At 45.2% G+C, this 19,618-nt stretch overlaps 1 protein-coding gene across 6 annotated transcripts in view; it reads right to left on the reverse strand.

The window, feature by feature from the left end:
- The window catches only part of tmem178bb (transmembrane protein 178Bb), a 367,927-nt gene that overhangs the window by 205,419 nt on the left and 142,890 nt on the right, over positions 1-19,618 (reverse strand). For all 6 annotated transcript variants that reach the window (XM_069903213.1, XM_069903212.1, XM_069903210.1 and 3 more), the window contains one exon: positions 9,318-9,431. In XM_069903213.1, the coding sequence (XP_069759314.1) occupies positions 9,318-9,431 (114 nt within the window). The remainder of the gene's footprint in view (positions 1-9,317; positions 9,432-19,618) is intronic.

The following is a 19,618-nucleotide window of genomic DNA, read 5'->3' on the forward strand; positions in this document are numbered from 1 at the left end:
ACACAGCAAAGGACCTGGTTGAGAAATAGGCTGAAGGGTTTTAGCAGCCAACAGAATCTCCACAGCTTGCTGCAGCAGGAAAAAAAAATGATAATTTGCCCCTTAAACAGTTGGTAAGCAAAGCATGGCACCTGGAATGAAGATTAAGGCCACGTTAAAGTTAAAGTACAAGGACTGCCTAAAGAAATCTCTTGGTGCCTGCCACATTGACCACCGCCAGTGGGCTGATATCGCCTCAAACCGTGCATCTTGGCGCCTCACAGTTTGGCGGGCAGCAACCTCCTTTGAAGAAGACCGCAGAGCCCACCTCACTGACAAAAGGCAAAGGAGGAAAAACCCAACACCCAACCCCAACCCACCAATTTTCCCCTGCAATCGCTGCAACCGTGTCTGCCTGTCCCGCATCAGACTTGTCAGCCACGAATGAGCCTGCAGCTGACGTGGAATCCGCGAAGCCAAGCCAAAGAAGAAAGTAAACGCACGCAGGTCGATTCCAGGGCGCACCACTCCATAACTGTGGACAGCGGTCATAGATCTCCAGAAATGGTTCAACCTAAAAGGGGAGGCAGGCCTCTTCAGCCCGGTTAAGCAACCTGCATAGGAGAAGGTCACTCCGATATAAAACCTACGACCCAAGGACCTCGCTGCCACGTCCCAGCTTGCTTGGCCACGGCAAGCGAACCATGGGTGTAAAGGGTGGGGCCAGTACTGCGCACACTGCACTCCACCTAAAAGCTCCTTTGCGCAGGCCCGAGGACAGGTCCATGTCCTCCCCCTCAAAAGATGCACACAAGCTCAAGCTAGCATGCTGGAACATCAGAACCATGCTAGACAAGGCTGACAGCCACCGACCTGAACGTCGGTCTGCCCTCATCGCACATGAACTCCTCAGACTCGACATCGACATAGCCGCTCTCAGCGAAGTCCGCCTTGCAGATGTAGGCAGCCTCCAAGAACAAGGCGCGGGCTACACACTCTACTGGTCTGGCAAGCCTCAGGCTGAATGACGCCTATCTAGTGTTGGCTTCATGGTCAAGAACTCCATTGCCTCCAAACTCAAAAACCTCCTGACAGGCCACTCTGACCGGATCATGTCCATACGACTCCCCCTTCAAAACAAGTGACGTATCACTCTCATCAGTGTCTATGCTCCAACCCTTCAGGCGGAACCAGCAGAAAAAGACAAGTTCTACACTGATCTGCGCAACCTCATCCAACGCACCCCTGCAGCCGACAAAGTTGTCATCCTTGGCGACTTCAACGCTCGCGTCGGCAAAGACTCAGAAACCTGGCCGGGAATCCTTGGCAAGCATGGTGTCGGCAAGTGCAATGACAACGGGTGCCTCCTGTTGGAACTCTGCGCAGAACAGCGGCTTGTCATTACTAACACCCTTTTCCAGCAGAGAGAGAGCCTGAAGACTACCTGGATGCATCCCCGATCCAAACACTGGCACCTCCTGGACTATGTTCTGGTGCGAGGAAGAGACAAACGAGATGTGCTCCACACCAGGGTCATGCCCAGCACAGAATGCCACACTGACCACCGGCTTGTTCGCTGCAAGCTCAACCTTCATTTCAAGCCAAAGTTCAAGAACAGTGGAGCCCCCAGAAAGAGGTTCAAAATGTTGGAAACTTGCAGTCAGACGCAGTGAGAGGAAACTTCCAGGCAAACCTCCAAGCAAAGCTCGAGGGTGCAAACTGCCTCATTGACACATCTCCAGAAACCCTCTGGGATCAGCTGAAAACGGCCATACTGCAATCCACTGAAGAGGTACTGGGCTTCTCCTCCAGGAAAAACAAGGACTGGTTTGACGAAAACAACCAGGAAATCCAGGAGCTGCTGGCAAAGAAGTGATCTGCCCACCAGGCTCAACTTGCAAAGTTTTCCTGGCCAGAGAAAAAATGAGCCTTCCGTCTCGCACGCAGCCATCTTCAGCGCAAACTCCGGGAGATCCAAAATGAGTGGTGGACCAGCCTCGCCAAACGAACCCAGCTTAGCGCCGACATTGGCGACTTCAGGGGTTTTTACGAGGCTCTAAAGGCTGTGTACGGCCTCTCACCCCAAGTCCAAAGCCCGCTGCGCAGCTCAGACGGCAAAGTCCTCCTCAGCGACAAGATCTCCATCCTCAATCACTTCCAATCCCTTTTCAGTGCCAACCGCTCAGTCCAAGAATCCATCCTGCTCCAGCTCCCTCAACAACCCTTGAGTCTAGAGCTGGATGAGGTCCTTACCCGGGAAGAGACATATAAGGCAATTGAACAACTGAAAAGTGGCAAAGCAGCAGTTATGGATGGAAGCCCCCCCAGAGGTCTGGAAGGCAGGCGGCAAAGCTCTGCATACCAAACTGCATGAGTTTTTCATGCTCTGCTGGGACCAAGGAAAGCTGATGACATCATCATCACCCTGTACAAAAACAAAGGCGAGAAATCAGACTGCTCAAACTACAGGGGAATCACGCTGCTCTCCATTGCAGGCAAAATCTTCGCTAGGATTCTCCTTAATAGACTAATACCTAGTGTCGCCGAAAATGTCCTCCCAGAATCACACTGTAGCTTTCGCGCAAACCGAGGAACTACTGACATGGTCTTTGCCCTCAGACAGCTCCAAGAAAAGTGCAGAGAACAAAACATACATCACCTTTGTTGACCTCAAGTGCCTTTGACACTGTGAGCAGGAAAGGGCTTTGCAAATACGAGAGCACCTCGGATGCCCCACCAAGTTCCTCAACATGGTTATCCAACTGCACGAAAACCAACAAGGTCGGGTCAGATACAGCAATGAGCTCTCCGAACCCTTTTCCATTGACAACAGCATGAAGCAAGGCTGCGTCCTCACACCAACCCTCTTTACTATCTTCTTCAGCATGATGCTGAAACAAGCCATGAAAGACCTCAACAATGAAAATGCTGTTTACATCCGGTACCGCACGGATGGCAGTCTCTTCAATCTGAGGCGCCTGCAAGCTCACACCAAGACACAAGAGCAACTTGTTCGTGATCTACTCTTTGCAGACGATGCCGCTTTAGTTGCCCTTTCAGAGCCAGCTCTCCAGCGCCTGACGTCCTGTTTTGCGGAAACTGCCAAAATGTTTGGCCTGGAAGTCAGCCTGGAGAAAACTGAGGTCCTCCATCAGCCAGCTCCCCACCATGACTACCAGCCCTCCCCCCCCCCCCCCCCACCACATTTCCATCGGGCACACAGAACTCAAAACGGTCAACCAGTTTACCTACCTCGGCTGCACCATTTCATCTGATGCAAGGATCGACAAAGAGATAGACAACAGACTCGCCAAGGCAAATAGCGCCTTTGGAAGACTACACAAAAGAGTCTGGAAAAACAACCACCTGAAGAAACACACAAAGATCAGCGTGTACAGAGCCGTTGTCATACCCACACTCCTGTTCGGCTCCGAACCATGGGTCCTCTACCGGCATCACCTACGGCTCCTTGAACGCTTCCATCAGCGCTGTCTCCGCTCCATCCTCAACATTCATTGGAATGACTTCATCACCAACATCGAAGTACTCGAGCTGGCAGAGTCCGCAAGCATCGAATCCTTGCTGCTGAAGATCCAACTGTGCTGGGTGGGTCACGTCTCCAGAATGGAGGACCATCGCCTTCCCAAGATCGTGTTATATGACGAGCTCTCCACTGGCCACCGAGACAGAGGTGCACCAAAGAAGAGGTACAAGGACTGCTTAAATAAATCTCTTGGTGCCTGCCACATTGACCACTGCCAGTGGGCTGATATCGCCTCCAACCGTGCATCTTGGAGTCTCACAGTTCGGCGGGCAGCAACCTCCTTTGAAGAAGACCGCAGAGCCCACCTCACTGACAAAAGACAAAGGAGGAAAAACCCAACACCCAACCCCAACCAACCAATTTTCCCTTGCAACCGCTGCAACCGTGCCTGCCTGTCCCGGATCAGACTTGTCAGTCACCAAGGAGCCTGCAGCAGACGTGAACATACCCCTCCATAAATCTTCGTCCGTGAGGCCAAGCCAAAGAAAGTAAACAGTCTCTGCAGTGGAATACAGAAAATTGCGACACCAGCAGTGAATTGCTGGCCACGGGCTGGTGGTCAGGCTTATCTCTCTAATACAGCTGTGAACAACAGCAGTCATTCATTGTCTAGCTAGATGCCCACTTCGGGCAGCTTGGTACTTATCTCCCAGGTACAATTGGCAGATCATTTTACAACGCTCCAACAAAGCTCAGCATTCTGGACACTCGTAACTGAAGCAATACTGACAGCCTTCACACTGGCAAAACCATTGAGCTCCATGCTTCATTTCTTATACACTTGCCCCAAAACAGTTTCTGTGGCTCGGTTGATGGAACCTCATCTGAATTCAGAGTATGTTGGTTCAAGGATGTCCACATTGTCATTCAGTACATTACTGAGGACACAGCTCTCCTAAAGGGACGGTATCTGGGATAGACACCTAAGGTCCCAAATACTCGGGCAAGAGGATGTAAAAGATATTTTGGAACTTCTTTCAAGGGCAGCATAATTACAATCGTGCAGCAGGCATGCAAGGCCTTCATAATGACCATCATGCACCCATATTATCTGAGCCAATTTTATTCCCCTCCTTGATTATAGCCCTCACCTACACTAGAAGCCAATTGTCAGCTGCCCCCATGCTAATGCACCAACTCCCCATGTCTTTCAGATGTAGAAGGGAACCGAAGCACCTGGTTGAAACCTAGGCTGCCAGGGGGAGAACGTGCAAACTGCACGCAGACTGGACTGGGGGCTGGTGGGGGAGGGGGCGGGTGCTGCACGTTCAGAATTAAATTCAAGTTACAGGAGCCTTAAAGAAGCAGCCCCACTAGCCGTGCCAGGTGAAGTTCCGTTGTATTCTGGCAAATACTTGTCCATCCACCATCATTGACACAGACCACCTGAGCATTAACATGTTGCTGCATACGAGGATGGTGATATTTTCTACATTACCAGAATAAATGAACCTCAGAGGCACTCCACTGGCTGCAGAATGAGAAAAGGTGCTATAATTTGCATCCTTCCAAGGATTGAACTGGCGGTTCACAGCCTGCCCATTGCCAGTGGAATGGAGAAGCTGCTTCGCATGGGCACAGGGATTCCTTCAATTTCACTTTGATGTTCGTTCCTCCCCAAGGATCAGTGGGTTGCATGGAGCTGATTCCAGCCCATGGACCATTCAGGGGGGATACCTCTTTTTTCTCTCCCTGCTGGTTAAATCAATAGAGCCTATTCTGGGTTCCCGCCAGGACGCACTATTGAGTTAGAGGTGCTGATGTATCATTTTTATCAAGCAGATGTCCACGGAGACAAATGGACCTAATTAGGAAGAAGCAATAACACTGTGATAAATGGTCCCAATCGCATGCCTTCGACGCAAAGAGTCCAGAATTAATGGATGTGTCTGCTCCTGCTCAGAGAGCAGCTTGTTTTCATCCTCAGTGATGCTCGCTTGAAAAATATTTCATCAAAATCCTGCAGCAAAAGATAAATCCCAGGGCCGCCATCAATCTGTGCAAGCAACATTCACTCCACACATGCCGCAAAGACTCAGGTCAGCCCACTGTTCACCACTGTTCTTCCATCTGTATTCCCCGTTGACCATAACGGGATGGGCCTTGGCTGTAAGACCACACCAGAGGTTCAGTGTCTTGTGGTCCTCACCCATTCGACTGACCCCTTCCACCATCTACTGCCATCAGGAGGGAGGTGGAACACATTTCTGTACTCCTGGCCAACTGAATATTTTATTTTATATTTTCTTCTCTTTATATAAATCTATTTTTTTCTTTTCTTATGTGTTAATTATGTGATACTTATTTGAAGATGGCAGCACAGCGACTGGTAGGGATCTGGGAGATCTGGAAACACATCTTCCAGTGGTCCTCTGCAGGGTCCAACAACCCGGTTGTTATGCCGATGCCTCCCAACGGGCTTAAACTACCTATAAAGTGTTTTTCTTTATATGGGACAACCCACAGAGGTCTGTGCTGAAGATGCCGATGCCCACACTTTGCAACCCACACCATGAGGGTTGTCGTCTCTGGTGCAGACCAACACCAGACACCAGAGTGGGAGATCATTCCCAAGGATAAGCCTGGGGGAGGACCCTGCAGGGTAGGAAATCAGCAGACCAGCAAAGACCAAAGGAGTCACACCAGGCTGTGGGCTGCTGGAGACAGGCTCATGGAACTAGGTATCAGGATCAGGATCCACGATTGTATTGATGGCAAGCAGGGCTCCTGAAGGGCCACGGTCCCTGACAACTTCCTAATCACTTTGGGGGCTTTGGATCAGGGGCCGAGAAGAGTGACAGATTCTTGGAGCTCGGGTTCATCGCTGGATACGGAGGTTACAGGGGTCCAGGGTTGGCGACAGCAGAGGAGATGGTGGGGTCTGTAGGCACTCGTTGTCTCTGAAGGGACTCTCTTATACTTTCCTTTCTTTTCTTTGTAGTGCCTCTTTGACTGTCTTTATGGGCAAACAAATGTAGTGGATTACATGACAATAAAGAAATCTTGAACCCTGAATTAGACTTGAATTATTAGTGCGTTTTATGTACCTGGGAAATTGAAGCAAGGCCTTCATTACATTTGAACTTTGTACTTATGTATATAGCAATAAACATCATTCATTCATTCATTTCTCACCTTCCCCCGCCACACGGTTCCTCATTAATTAATCCAGCAAAGTCTTTCTTGCATTTCAGCACCCACATTAAACCTTCTCTCTGAAGGAGGACAATCCCTGTTCCCCAACAGGGACAACTCTATTAGCATAGCAGTTAGTGAAACATTAATTCAGTGCCAGTCGGCACTGTCTGTAAGGAGTTTGTTCTGCCCACGCCTCGGTTTTCTCCCACCTTCCGAAAATCTGTGGGACTTCCAGGTTAATTGGTGTATTTGGGCAGCATGGGCTCATGGGCCAGAAGGGCCTGTTACCGTGCAGTATTCCTAAAATTAAAATCCATGAACAGAGCTTTGTTTACCATGCCGACGTCAGTCACGCCAGCAGTCCAGGGAATACTTGAAAAGGAACAAAATGATTACAGAAGGCAAAATACACAAGGTTATCAATGCAAGCTGACAGAGGGGTGGCCGGAGGATATTTTACTTGAACTGCATTAAATCGATGCTCAGTTAGATGGATTGATTTCTGCAAACACCGAATTATCACATTAGAGCAGTTGGGAGCCATTCAGATTTAAACCAGCTTTCAATACAGAGGCTAATTCCTCAGCTCAGGAAGTCAATAAAACGATCCATTATGCTAAGCCAAGACAAAGTCTCTCTCTCTCTCTTTTTCCCTCGCTGAATGTAATGTTTAGTGAAGCATTACACATTGCTGTTTCCAGCCTAATCTTTCCAGAAGTATGCTCGAGATGTGAATCCTAAGGGGCCACCACGCAGGTTGGGGAACAGGGGGTTATTCCACCAGGGACCCCCCCCCCCCACCCCCTTGTCACGAATGGTGAAGGAGAGGCTGCAGAAGATTTGGAGAGGGGCCATGAGTAGGGACGAGACTGTGAAGACATGGCAGGGCTCGCTGGGACTCCAATGCATGGAGAAAGGGCAAAGACATGGCCGTCCTTAGCTGGTCAGGCAGCATACGTGGATGGCCTCTTGTCGGGGAGGCTCCGCCACCCCAGGGGCAACTTGCAGGAAAATGCATCCATGCCTTTGCTGGCCCTTTACGGTGGGCATCACAGGGAGCTGCCAGGAAGTGCCCGTGAGCTTATTTTAATGCCCCCCACCACCAGATTTCACCGATCACCTACCCACGCACAGAAACATTTACAGCAGCCAACTAATCCAGCAACCCATACAGCATCAGGAAGCGGGACAAAAGCAAAGCATTTCTTTAAAAACAGTTGGTGGCATTTTCAATCCTAGCGCTTAGTCTGGTATTGGCCAGACTGACCTCGCTCACTATAACTCCGTCAACTCACGGGGGGGTTCCGCACTGGAAAGGGGCAGAGAGGAGATTGTTACCTTGAGATGAAACCTGTTCCCCCCCCAACCCTTCCTCATCTGCTGATTTCAGGAGCCACCGTGACATGGCCCGGAAAGGACGAGACATGGGCGGAACATTAATTTCAACCCAAATGGTTGATCTAGGATGGGAACGGCGTGGTGGACAGGCCAGGAGTTGGGAGGGAAGAGAGTATGGGATAAACATTAAAGATAAGCGGTGTAAAATCTAAGAGGTGGTACAGGCCAGGAATAGGCCCCTTGACCCATTGAGTCTGAGCTGACCATCAACCACCCAATCCTATACTAATCCTGTTTTAATTCTTCTCACATTTCCTTCATCTTCTACAGATATTACTACTCAGGCTGGGGATGATTTACAGTGGATAATTATTCCACCAGCCCACAGGCCCTTGGGGTGTTGGAGGAAACCAAAATACCCAGAGGGGGAATTCCAGGGACAAGGGCAAAACCGATACAGATGACACCAGTGGCCAGGATTGAACCCGGGTCACTGTAGCTCTAAGGCAGGAGTTCGACCAACTTTGCCACTGTGCCTTGGAGATCCAAGAGGATTGCAGATTTCTGTGCCAGGGTTTCAAGGGCTGGACAGAGGACATAAGTTGGAGGTACCTCTGTGAGATCACAACCACTGACAGAGGCCAAGATGATAGGTGTGGTAACAGAGAATGGCAGATTAGTCAATCACCAGCTGGCATTCTGGATCCAGAGGCCCAACTTAATCTTAGGAATTTAGGAATCAGAGCTTACTTTGCCATTTGATCCTCCAAATCCACTGTCAGGTAAGTGAACCAATATCCATATCCTCTCCCACATCAACATCCTCAGTATCAAGGCTCCAGTTACAATCATCTAAGCAGGTCATATTATTCCCATGCCCAATGCCAAATTCCATACAGTCCCATTGTTCAAGCTTTATAATGAGAAAAGATTACAAGGTGAAGAGACAAAGAGATTCAAGGATGCGCTCAAAGTCTCCTTGGAAAAAAAAAGTCATATATTCATCTACCCCCTGGGAACCAGCGGCCCATGACAACTCAAGGGAGCATTAGGATGGGACTGAGGACCTCGACGTTCTGTGTCAAATGATGGAAGGTGAATGCCATCCCACATACCACCCACGTAGCAGTAACATCCTGCCCCATCCATGGAAGAGAATCCACCTCAGGGCCTGCAGAAGAAGAGTGGAAATCATTCTCGATCTTCAGAGAAGGCCCAAGAAGAAGAATGCCCTAATTTTCTCCAAACAAGCCATAGAAATTCCATCAATAACAACAATCCTCTAATAACGACAGAAGCAGAAAAGTTATAAACTTACGCAGAGAGTGCCACTCATCTTGCCGGATGGTTTTTGTTATGTTGTATGAAAGGTTTTTCGGAAGAATTGCAGAGGAGTAGTGATATTTGATTAGTATACACCGGTCTATCACACCTGTGGGAGGGAAAACAAAGAGGCATTAAAAATGAATTCATCAAACACAAACCACACAAGACTGCACAGGCCGGAATCCAGAGGAAAAAAAATATCTGCTGGACGGCTCAGTGGGTCGAGCAGCATCTTTGGGGGAAAAGGAATGGCAACATTTTGGCTCCTACTCTAGTTCCAGTCTGAATCCCAGTTTCCATCTCAGATACAATGCAGAATATAAAACATTACAGCACAGCCCCTTCAGACTGACCTGTAAACCTACTCCACATCAGTCTAATCCTTCCCTACCACATACCCATAACCCACTATTTTTCTGACATCCACGTGCCTATCTGAAAGAGTCTTAAATGTCTCAATTGTACCAGCATCCACCACTGCCCCGGCAATGCATTCCAGGCAACCACCATTCTCTATATGAAAAAACTAACCTCCAATCGACCTTCCTGCACTCATTTCAAACAAATGTCCTCTGGTATTTGCTATTGTCTTCCCAGGTAAAAGATACTGGCTGACCACCGTATTTAAACCCCTCATAATCCTATATGCCTCTATTAAGTCACCCACCCCCCCCCCCATCCTTCGTCATTTCAAAGAAAAAAGCCCTAGCTCTGTCAACATTGCTTAATAACATGGGAGCACCCCATTAGCTTCTGAGAAACAACAGGACCAGGAAGTCTTCTTTTAAGTTTATTTGTTACAAAATACCTTGTGAAGGGAAAAGGTTTCTTCTCCAATCAGACTAACAGGTTATCTCTAACATTCATAAAGCAGTGGAAAGAGCAAAATTCACAGAATGTAAGATTGCAATGAAAAGAAAGAACAATTAGCACCAAACAAGGGCAGCACGAGAGCATTGAGGTGGGGTTCATTCAGGAGACAGATGGTTGGTGTGCGCGCTTTCTCACCCTCCAGTCTTCTCATTGATGAAAGAAAGGAGAAGAGAGTGTGCCTGTGGTCTCAGAATCAGAATCAGAATTTATTGTCAGGAACATGTAACAAAATTTGTTGCTTTAAGGCAGCATCGCAGGTGCAAAATTGCTATAAATTACACTTTATAAAAAATAAATTAGTGCAAAAAGAAGAGAAAGTGAGGTAGTGTCTTTGGTTCATTGTCCATTCAGAAATCAAATGACAGAGGGGAAGAGGCCATTGGGTGTTTGTCTTCAATCTCCTGTACCTCCGTCTGGACGGTAGCAGCGAACAGAGGGCATGGCCTACGTAGTGAGGGTCCTCGAGGTTAGAGGCTGCTTTCTTAAGACATCACCTCTCGTAGATGTCCTTGATGGAGTGAAGACTGATGCCCATGCAGCAGAGTTCACAACTCTCTGCAATCTTTTCCTATCTTGTGCATTGGCACCTCCATACCAGTCAGCGATGCAACCGGTCAGAATCTCTACATGGCTCACCTGTAGAAATTTGCAAGAGTGTTTGATGGCATACCAAATCTCCTCAAACTCCTCATGAAGAATAGCTGCTGGTTCTTTACTTCTTATATTACTTAGAAGAAAGATCTCTGGATTTTTTGGTATGTTGCTTTTTGTGATTTTATTTAATACCTGATTTAGATCTTCCCAAAATTTTTCCACTTTCTCACATGCCCAAATTGCATGTACTGTTGTTCCCATTTCCTTCTTACAGCGAAAACATCTATCTGATACTGTTGGGTCCTATTTAATTTTTGGGGCGTGGTGTATAGCCTGTGAAACCAATTATATTGTATCATGCGTAACCTTGTGTTTATTGTATTTCTCATAGTTCCAGAGCATAGCTTTTCCCATGTTTCATTCTTTATCTTTATGTTTAGATCTTGTTCTGGATAGAGCACAAAAAAGATTTATTATGATAGCCTTAGCTGTAGCAAAAAAATGTATTATGTCAACCTGGAAATTAGAAGATAGTCTGAGAATACAGCAATGGTAAATAGAAATGAATAAATGTATTCCATTAGAAAAAAAACATATAATTTAAGAAATAACATCACAGTATTCGAACAAATTTGGGAACCATACATGGAACGCAACAGAGAAGTCCTACCGCGGACCTCCACCACCTAAAATGACAGAAGGAGAAGAAGATGAAATGAACTGACCCAGTATGTAAAAGTAGATGACACAAATTTCTTGTTTATTTTCGTTGTGTGATGACATTGTTTAATGGGTTTAATGTATCATATATGTTGAACGTTGAGTGAGTGGGGACGGGGGGGGGGGGGGGGGTGAAGGAGGGAGGGAAGGGAGGGGGGGAAAGGGGAGAAAATGACACTGTGTATATTCAAGAGGGAAATGTTTGTGTGTATTTTGGTCAGTATGGTTCATAGTGTGAAAAATAAAAAAATGTTTTAAAAAAGAATAGCTGCTGGTGAGCCTTCTTTGTGATTGCATCAACATGAAGGCCCCAGGATAGATCTTCAGAGATTTTTGGGCAGCACGGTTAATGTACCAGTTAGCACAATGCTTGTACAGTGTCAGTGACCCAAATCCAGAACTGTCTGTAAAGAGTTTGTACATGTCTATGTGGATTTCCTCCGGGTGCTCCAGTTTCTTCCCACCTTTCAAAAATGTATGGGGGTTGTAGGTTAATTGGTGTAATTGGATGCCATGGGCTCATGGGCCAGATGAGCCCATTACTGTGCTGTATGTCTAAATTTAATTTATGTTGACACCCAGGAATTGAAGTTCTTAACCCTTTCCAATGCTGACTTCTTGATGAAGACTGGTTTGTGTTCTCCTGAATTCCCCCTCCTGAAATCCACAATCAGTTCCTTAGTTTTGCTAAATGAGGGCAAAGTTGTTGGGACACCACTCAACCAGCTGATCTATCTACCTCCTGTACGCTTCCTCATTGCCGCCTGTCATTCTGCCGATGATCGTGGTGTCATCATTAAATTTGTAGACGGCATTGGGATTGTCATGAGTGTAGAACTAGTAGAGCAGTGGGCGTTCAGTATGTTGGATGTCTTTCTAGGCAGCAGGACATGTAGATGGAGTCCATGGAGGGGAGGGAATGTTCTAAGCTGCCATCACCACCTTCTGTAGTTTCTTCTGATCTTGAGCAAAGCGGCTTCTGTACCACACAGTGATGCACTCAGCAAGTATGATTTCGATGGGCCACCCGTAGAAGTTGTTGAAGGATGAGGGGGGAGGGGCCATGCTGAACTTTCTTAGTCTTCTAAGAAAGTAGAGGCTGGAGAGGGTGCAGAGATTTACAAGGATGTTGCCAAGATTCGCGGTCCTGAGCTATAGGGAGAGGGTGAGCAGGCTAAGGATTTATTTCTTGGAATGCAGGAGAATAAAGGGGTGCTCATAGAGGTGTACAAAATCATGAAAGAAATAGATCAGGTGTGTGCAAAGAGCCTTTTGCTCAGAGTAGGGGAATGTAGAACCAGAGGGCATCAGTTTAAGACATGGGGGAAGAGATTTAATAGAAACCTGAGAGATAACTTTATTATACAGAAGGTGGTGAGTGCATAGTATGGGCAGCCTGAGGATGAGGTCAAGTCAGGTACTATTACAATGTTTAAGAAATATTTGGGCAGATGCATGGATAGGATAGATTTATGGATATGGGGCAAATGCAGGCAAATGGGACTGGTGTGGCAGGTTGGGTCGAAGGCCCTGTTTGCATGCCGTCTGACTGTATGGCTCTAGGTGTTGGTCCACTTCCTTGACCACCATATTGTCATACTTATCCCAGGTCAGGTCATTGAAGATATTTAGTCCCATGAACTAGAAGCTGTCTACCCTTTCGACTTCAGCACCATTAGCATGGTTGTGGGGTCTGCACCTCCTTAAAGTAACAATTACAAATTGGACAGGTCCTGGTTCTTTTTTTTAAATTTTTTATTTTTCACACCATAAATCACATTAACCATGATACACACTTTTTCCTTTTCACACATGTACAGTGCCATTTTCTCCCCCCCCCCCCTCCCTCCTCCCATCCCACCCTCCCTACCTCCCCTCTCCCGTCCATTTAAGGTATAAAATCTAGGATACATTAAACCAGTCAGACAATGTTGTCATTCAATAAAAATACACCAGAAATTCCACTGAGTCCATTCTTTTCATTTCCTTTTCCTTCCATTAACTTAGGTAGTGATTGTCCCCGGTAGGTTTTCGCTATTATGTTTAATGTAAGGCTCCCATATTTGTTCGAATATTTCAATATTATTTCTTAAGCTATATGTTATTTTTTCTAATGGAATACATTTATTCATTTCTATATACCATTGTTGTATTTTCAAATTATCTTCCAATTTCCAGGTTGACATAATACATTTTTTTTTGCTACGGTTAGAGCTATCTTAACAAATCTTTTTTGTGCATCCTCCAAATCAATTCCAAATTCTTTGTTTTTTATGTTACTTAGGAGGAAGATCTCTGGATTCTTTGGTATATTGTTTTCTGTTATTTTATTGAATATCTGATTTAGATCTTCCCAAAATTTTTCTACTTTCTCACATGTCCAGGACAGGTCCTGGTTCGATAGAAACTCAGTGGGTCACATTGACATGTTGATTAATGTTGGGCAGCACGATTAGCATAGTAGTTAGGGCAATGCTATTACAGCGCCAGTGACCCAGGATAAAATCAGTGCTGTTTGTAAGGAGATGGTACCATCTCCCTGTGTCTGCGTGGGTTTCCTCTGGGTGCTCCAGTTTCCTCCCACGCTTCAAAAATGTACCGGGAGTGTAGGTTAATTGGTGTATTTGAGATTTGGAGGGCATGGGCTTATGGCCAGAAGGGTCTGCTCCTATGCTGAATGTTTAAAAAATCTGAGGCTCCCACACCTCACACACCACAGGCACAAAACTGCATTAACATCAACAAGCCCAACACCAATTCAACTGAAAATACTAAAGAACTTAAGAACAATCATTAGAAAAATAGTGGAATTCTCTGTATCAAACCAACATAAACTGACTGCTTAATTATTGATGGAAGCTTCCATTATTTATCACTTTTATTTTTATTAAACCACAGTGCTTTTGGATTAACTAGCAGACTTCTGCTTTCTTCCAGACTTAGCTCATTGGCTGATCACCATGGTTACAACACCCAACCTACAGGGAGTTTTCTCCCACATTTTCTCAACCTCTTGGAATATTCTAGCTCAGCCAGGGACCACCCTCCGCAAAATACAAAAACAAGAGGTTTGGAGAAAATTCTCAGGATAGAATCCATCAACCTTTGAAGGGCCAAGGGAGAATTAAGGGGAGTCGGCATGGATTTATGCTTGGGAAATTGTGTTTCACAAACTTGACAGAATTTTTAAAGAGGTGACCATTAGGGTAGATGCAAGGCAGTTGATGTTATTTTTATGGATTTTCGTGAAGCGTTTGATAAGGTCCCACATTGTAGGCTGGTATTGGTACGACAGGTTAGCGTACACGAGACAAGGGCCCAACTAGGCACCTGGATAAAAAATTGGCTCAGCGATAGGTGTAGGAGAGTAGTCATAGAGGAACATTTTTCAGACCAGAGGACTGTGTCCAGTAAACTGCCTCAGTATTTGGTACTAGGGCCCCTGCATTTTGTAAAATACATAAATGATTTGGACAAGGATGTTTGTGGCCAGGTAAATTTGCTGAGACACAAAATTCTGTGCTGTAGTGGGCAGTGAAGACAACTATCTGGGTTTGCAATGAATTCTAGACTAGACGGGGAACTGGGCAAAGAATGGTAGATACAGTTCAACTCCGAAAAGTGTAGGGTGCTGCATTTGAACTGGGGCAGAACTTGCTCTATTAATGGCAGGGCACTCAAAAGTGTTATGAAGCAGAGGGACCAAGGAGTACAAGTTCATAGCTCGATAAGGACGTCAGCACAGGTAGCCTGAATAGAACATAGAACACTACATCACAGTACCGGCCCTTCGACCCATAATATTGTGCCAATTCTATAAATACCTACCAAAAAAAAAGCAAAAACCCTCCCTACCTCATCAACCCTCTATTTTTTTTTCATCCATGTGCCAGGTTAAGAGTCTCTTAAATGTCCCTATTGTTCCAGCCTCCACCGCCACCCCTAGCAGATTCCAAGCATCTACAAAGATGCTGGCTGTTTGCATTATCTATGCCTCTCATAATCTTGTAGACCTCTATTAAGTCACCTCTCATTCTTCTTTGCTCCAAGGAAAAAAGACCTAGCTCTGTTAACCTTGCTTCCTAAGACATATATTCCAATCCAGGCAACATCCTGGTAAAGCTCCTCTGCACCATCTCCATACCTTCCACATCTTTCCTTTCATGAGGTGACCAGAACTGAACAGGACACTTGTCTCATCAGTTGGGGCATTAAATACAAGTGTTGGGAAGTTATATTGAAGTTTGACAAGATGTTGGTCTATTGTGAGCAGTTTTGGTCACCCAGCTGTAGGAAGCATATTATAAAGTTAGAAAGGGTACGGAAGAGGTTAATGAAGTTGTTGCCAGAATTTGGGAAATTGAGTTATCGGGAGAGACTTGACGAGTTTTCGCTGAATCACGAGAGGGGATCTTAATGGAGTCTATAAAATTATGAGGGGGGGGGGTAGATAAAGTGAATAGTGACAGAACATTTCCTAGAGTGAGAGAATCCAAGATAAGGGATCAAAACTATAAAGAGAAGGGGTAAAATTTGGAAGGGACATGAGACTCAGAAGAGGGGTAGGCGTATGGGATGAGCTCTCAGAAAAAGTGGTGGAGGCAGGTACATTAGCTTCCTTTAAGCAACAGCCTTGCCCAATCCCTCCCTCCCTGGATCCAGCTCTTGCTTATGAAATTAGAACCTTAAACAGGAACGCAACCATAGGTGAAAAGAGACAGGGCTCAGCACACAGCCCTGTCTCACCTGTCTCCCTCGACACTTACACTGGCTACTTCACCTTTACCCTCTCCATTTCCATTGCAGGGTCTTGACTCAAAGTGTTGACTGTCCTTTTCCCTTCACAGGTGTTGACTGACCCACTGAGTTCAGTGATGTGAACAAGCAAAAGGACTTGGATGCCCACATTCTGAAAGAGGGATGGACATGCCAAAAAAATGGTTTAAAGGACACAGGGGATGCTTTCCTTTATTACCTGATGCACAGAATATAAACCAGCCCTCAAGGAGCGATTCACGTCTCAGTAGGCACAGTCACCAGTTGTGTCATTCAATCTCTCTTGGTGTCCAGCCTTTCTCCCTTGTTCTTTCCACCCCTCCTGCTTCCCTGACCTGATGAACATTCCCAGCACTTTTTCTTTTGTCTGTAGCAGCGTGTAAGAACAGTGGGTTCTGCTGGAACTTTATGCAGTCGTGTTAGACCACAATTCTGATCCCCACATTCCAGGTAAGATGTGATTATGTTGGAGAGGGTGCAGAGAAGATTTACAAGGATGTTTCCAAGACTGGATAATTGTAGCTGTGATGAAAGTTTAGATTGGTTGGTGGTGGTTTCATTGGAACAGAGGAGCACAGGAGATGAATCCACAGACATTCGGTGTCTCTTAAAGGACTCTCTTTCACTTCTCTTTCTCTTATTGATGCGGGTGCCGGGCTAGTGGCATTCTTTACAGCAAGAAAACGTTAACAAATCTTGACTGAAGGGACATACAATTACAGCAGAGAAACAGACTACTTAGCCTAAATTGTCCATACTAACAATTTATTTACCTGAGGTTGTTCTTGTTTGTATGCACTATGCCCAACTTCCTCTAAACTTTTCCTATCCATGCACCCGTTCAAAAGTCTCCTGAATGTCGCAACTGGCCCCACCTGCACTGCTTCCTCTGGCAGCTCGTTCCATATACTTCACTCTGCCTTGACCCACTTGGACAGCTCCAACTCTTATGTCAGAATGCTGTTCATTGACTTCAGTTCAGCATTCAATACTGTGATTTCCTCCAAACATCGCCAAACTTTGCCAGCTTGGTATCATCTGTAATTGGATTTGGACTTTCTGGCTAACAGACCCCAATCTGTTAAGTAAGACAATCTCTACTTTTCCGTTCTCGCCTTGAACACTGGCATTCCCCAGGGCTGCGTGGTGAGCCATTTCCTGTATTCCCTTTTCACCTTCAAATGCATTCCTGTATATGGTTCTAATTCCATAATCAAGTTCGCAGACAACACCACGGTGGTTGTTCTGAACAGAGGGGATGATGAAATGGCCCATAGGGATGAGGTTCAGCGCCGACAGCAACTTGGCACTTAACACTCAGAAGACCAAAGAGATAATTGTGGATTTCAGGCATGCTGGAAGCCACACTCATTCCCCTATTTATATCAATGGAGTTGTGGTGGAATGTGTATCAAGCTTCAAATTCCTTGGTGTGCACATTTCTGATGATCTCACCTGGGCCCTGAACTCCTCCATCCTGATCCAAAAGGTGCAACAGTTCCTTTATTTCCTATGGAGCATGAAGAAAGTTCACCTCTGTCCCAGGATATTGATGGATTTTTACTGCTGTACCATTGAGAGCGCACTCATCTACGGCATCTCATTGTGGTACGACAATTGTCCCGCATCAGACTGTAAAGCACTTTAGCAGATGGTGAAAGCAGCCCACTGGATTATCGGCATTCAATCGCCCACCATTGAGAACATCTGTCAGGATGTATCACACCCAAATTATGGACTTTTTACCCTTCTCCCATCCGGTAGGCACTACAGGAGCCTTCGTTCTCAAACCAGCAAGCTCAAGAAGAGCTTTTTCCCCCGAGGCTGTGACCCTGCTGAGCCTTAAATCCCAGCTCTGAGTGGTTCTGCACTCACATTGCACTGTCAGTACTTTTATCATTGTTTGCTTGCTGAATGTGCATGTTTTTATTTGCATGTAGTTATTTGTATAAAGCACTATTTTTAAATTTCTGGTTGGATGCTAATTGTATTTCATTGGCTTTGTATTTTACTTCACACAAGGACAATAAAGTTGAATCTAATCTAATCTAATACCCATCAGCCTTAAATGAGTTGTATAAAAAGTTGTATATAGGAAGAATCTGTTTCCTTTGTCAAATGGGGTTATACCCAGGGAAGAATAAGAGGGTTAAGGGTATGAGGTAGGGAAAAATTAGATTGTTGTGGAATGTGGTTACATTGTGGGCTGAAGGGCCTTTACTGCACTGTAATGCTCTAGGCTTAAAAATTAGATATAAAACAACTGGTAAAAGAATTAGAGGGGAGATGAGGAAAAATCTTTCATGATAGACAAGGTCTGGAACTCAATGGGAGAAGGAATGCATGAGGCGGAACCTCATCACATTTAGGTCCTTTTTTAAAAATTTTTTTATTTTTCACACTATAAACCATACTGACCAAAATACATACAGACATTTTTTCTCTTGAATATATACAGTGTCATTTTCTCCCCTTTTCCCCCTCCCTTCCCTCCCTCCTTCACCCCCCTTCCCATTTATTTGAAGTTCAATCTATAAGATACATTAAACCCGTTAAACAATGTCGTCACTTAAAAAAATAAACAAGAAATTTTTGTCTTTTACTTTTATATACTGAGTCAGTTCATTTTGTTGTCTTCTCCTTCTGTCATTTTAGGTGGTGGAGGTCTGTGGTAGGATTTCTCTATTGTGTTTCATGTATGGTTCCCATATTTGTTCGAATATTGTGATATTATTTTTTTAATTATATGTTATTTTTTCTAATGGAATACATTTATTTATTTCTATGTACCATTGTTGTATTCTCAAGTTGTCTTCTAACTTCCAGGTTGACATAATACATTTTTTTGCTACAGCTAAGCTATCATAATAAATCATTTTTGTGCTCCATCTAAATCAAGTCCAAATTCTTTATTTCTTATATTACTTAGAAGGAAGATTTCTGGGTTTTTTGGTATGTTGCTTTTTGTGATTTTATTTAATATCGGTTTAGATCTTCCCAAAATTTTTTCACTTTCTCACATGTCCAAATTGCATGTATTGTTGTTCCCGTTTCCTTTTTACAGCGAAAACATCTGTGATACACTTGGGTCCCATTTATTTAACTTTTGGGGTGTGGTGTATAGCCTGTGTAACCAATTATATTGTATCATGCATAACCTCGTGTTTATTGTATTTCTCATAGTTCCGGAGCATAGCTTTTCCCATGTTTCATTCTTTATCTTTATGTTTAGATCTTGTTCCCATTTTTGTTTAGGTTTACAGTTAGTTTCCTCGTTCTCCTTTTCTTGCAGTTTGATGTACATGTTTGTTATAAATTTTTTAATTATCA

The sequence above is a fragment of the Narcine bancroftii genome, chromosome 11, assembly GCF_036971445.1.
Source record: "Narcine bancroftii isolate sNarBan1 chromosome 11, sNarBan1.hap1, whole genome shotgun sequence".
NCBI lineage: Eukaryota > Metazoa > Chordata > Chondrichthyes > Torpediniformes > Narcinidae > Narcine > Narcine bancroftii.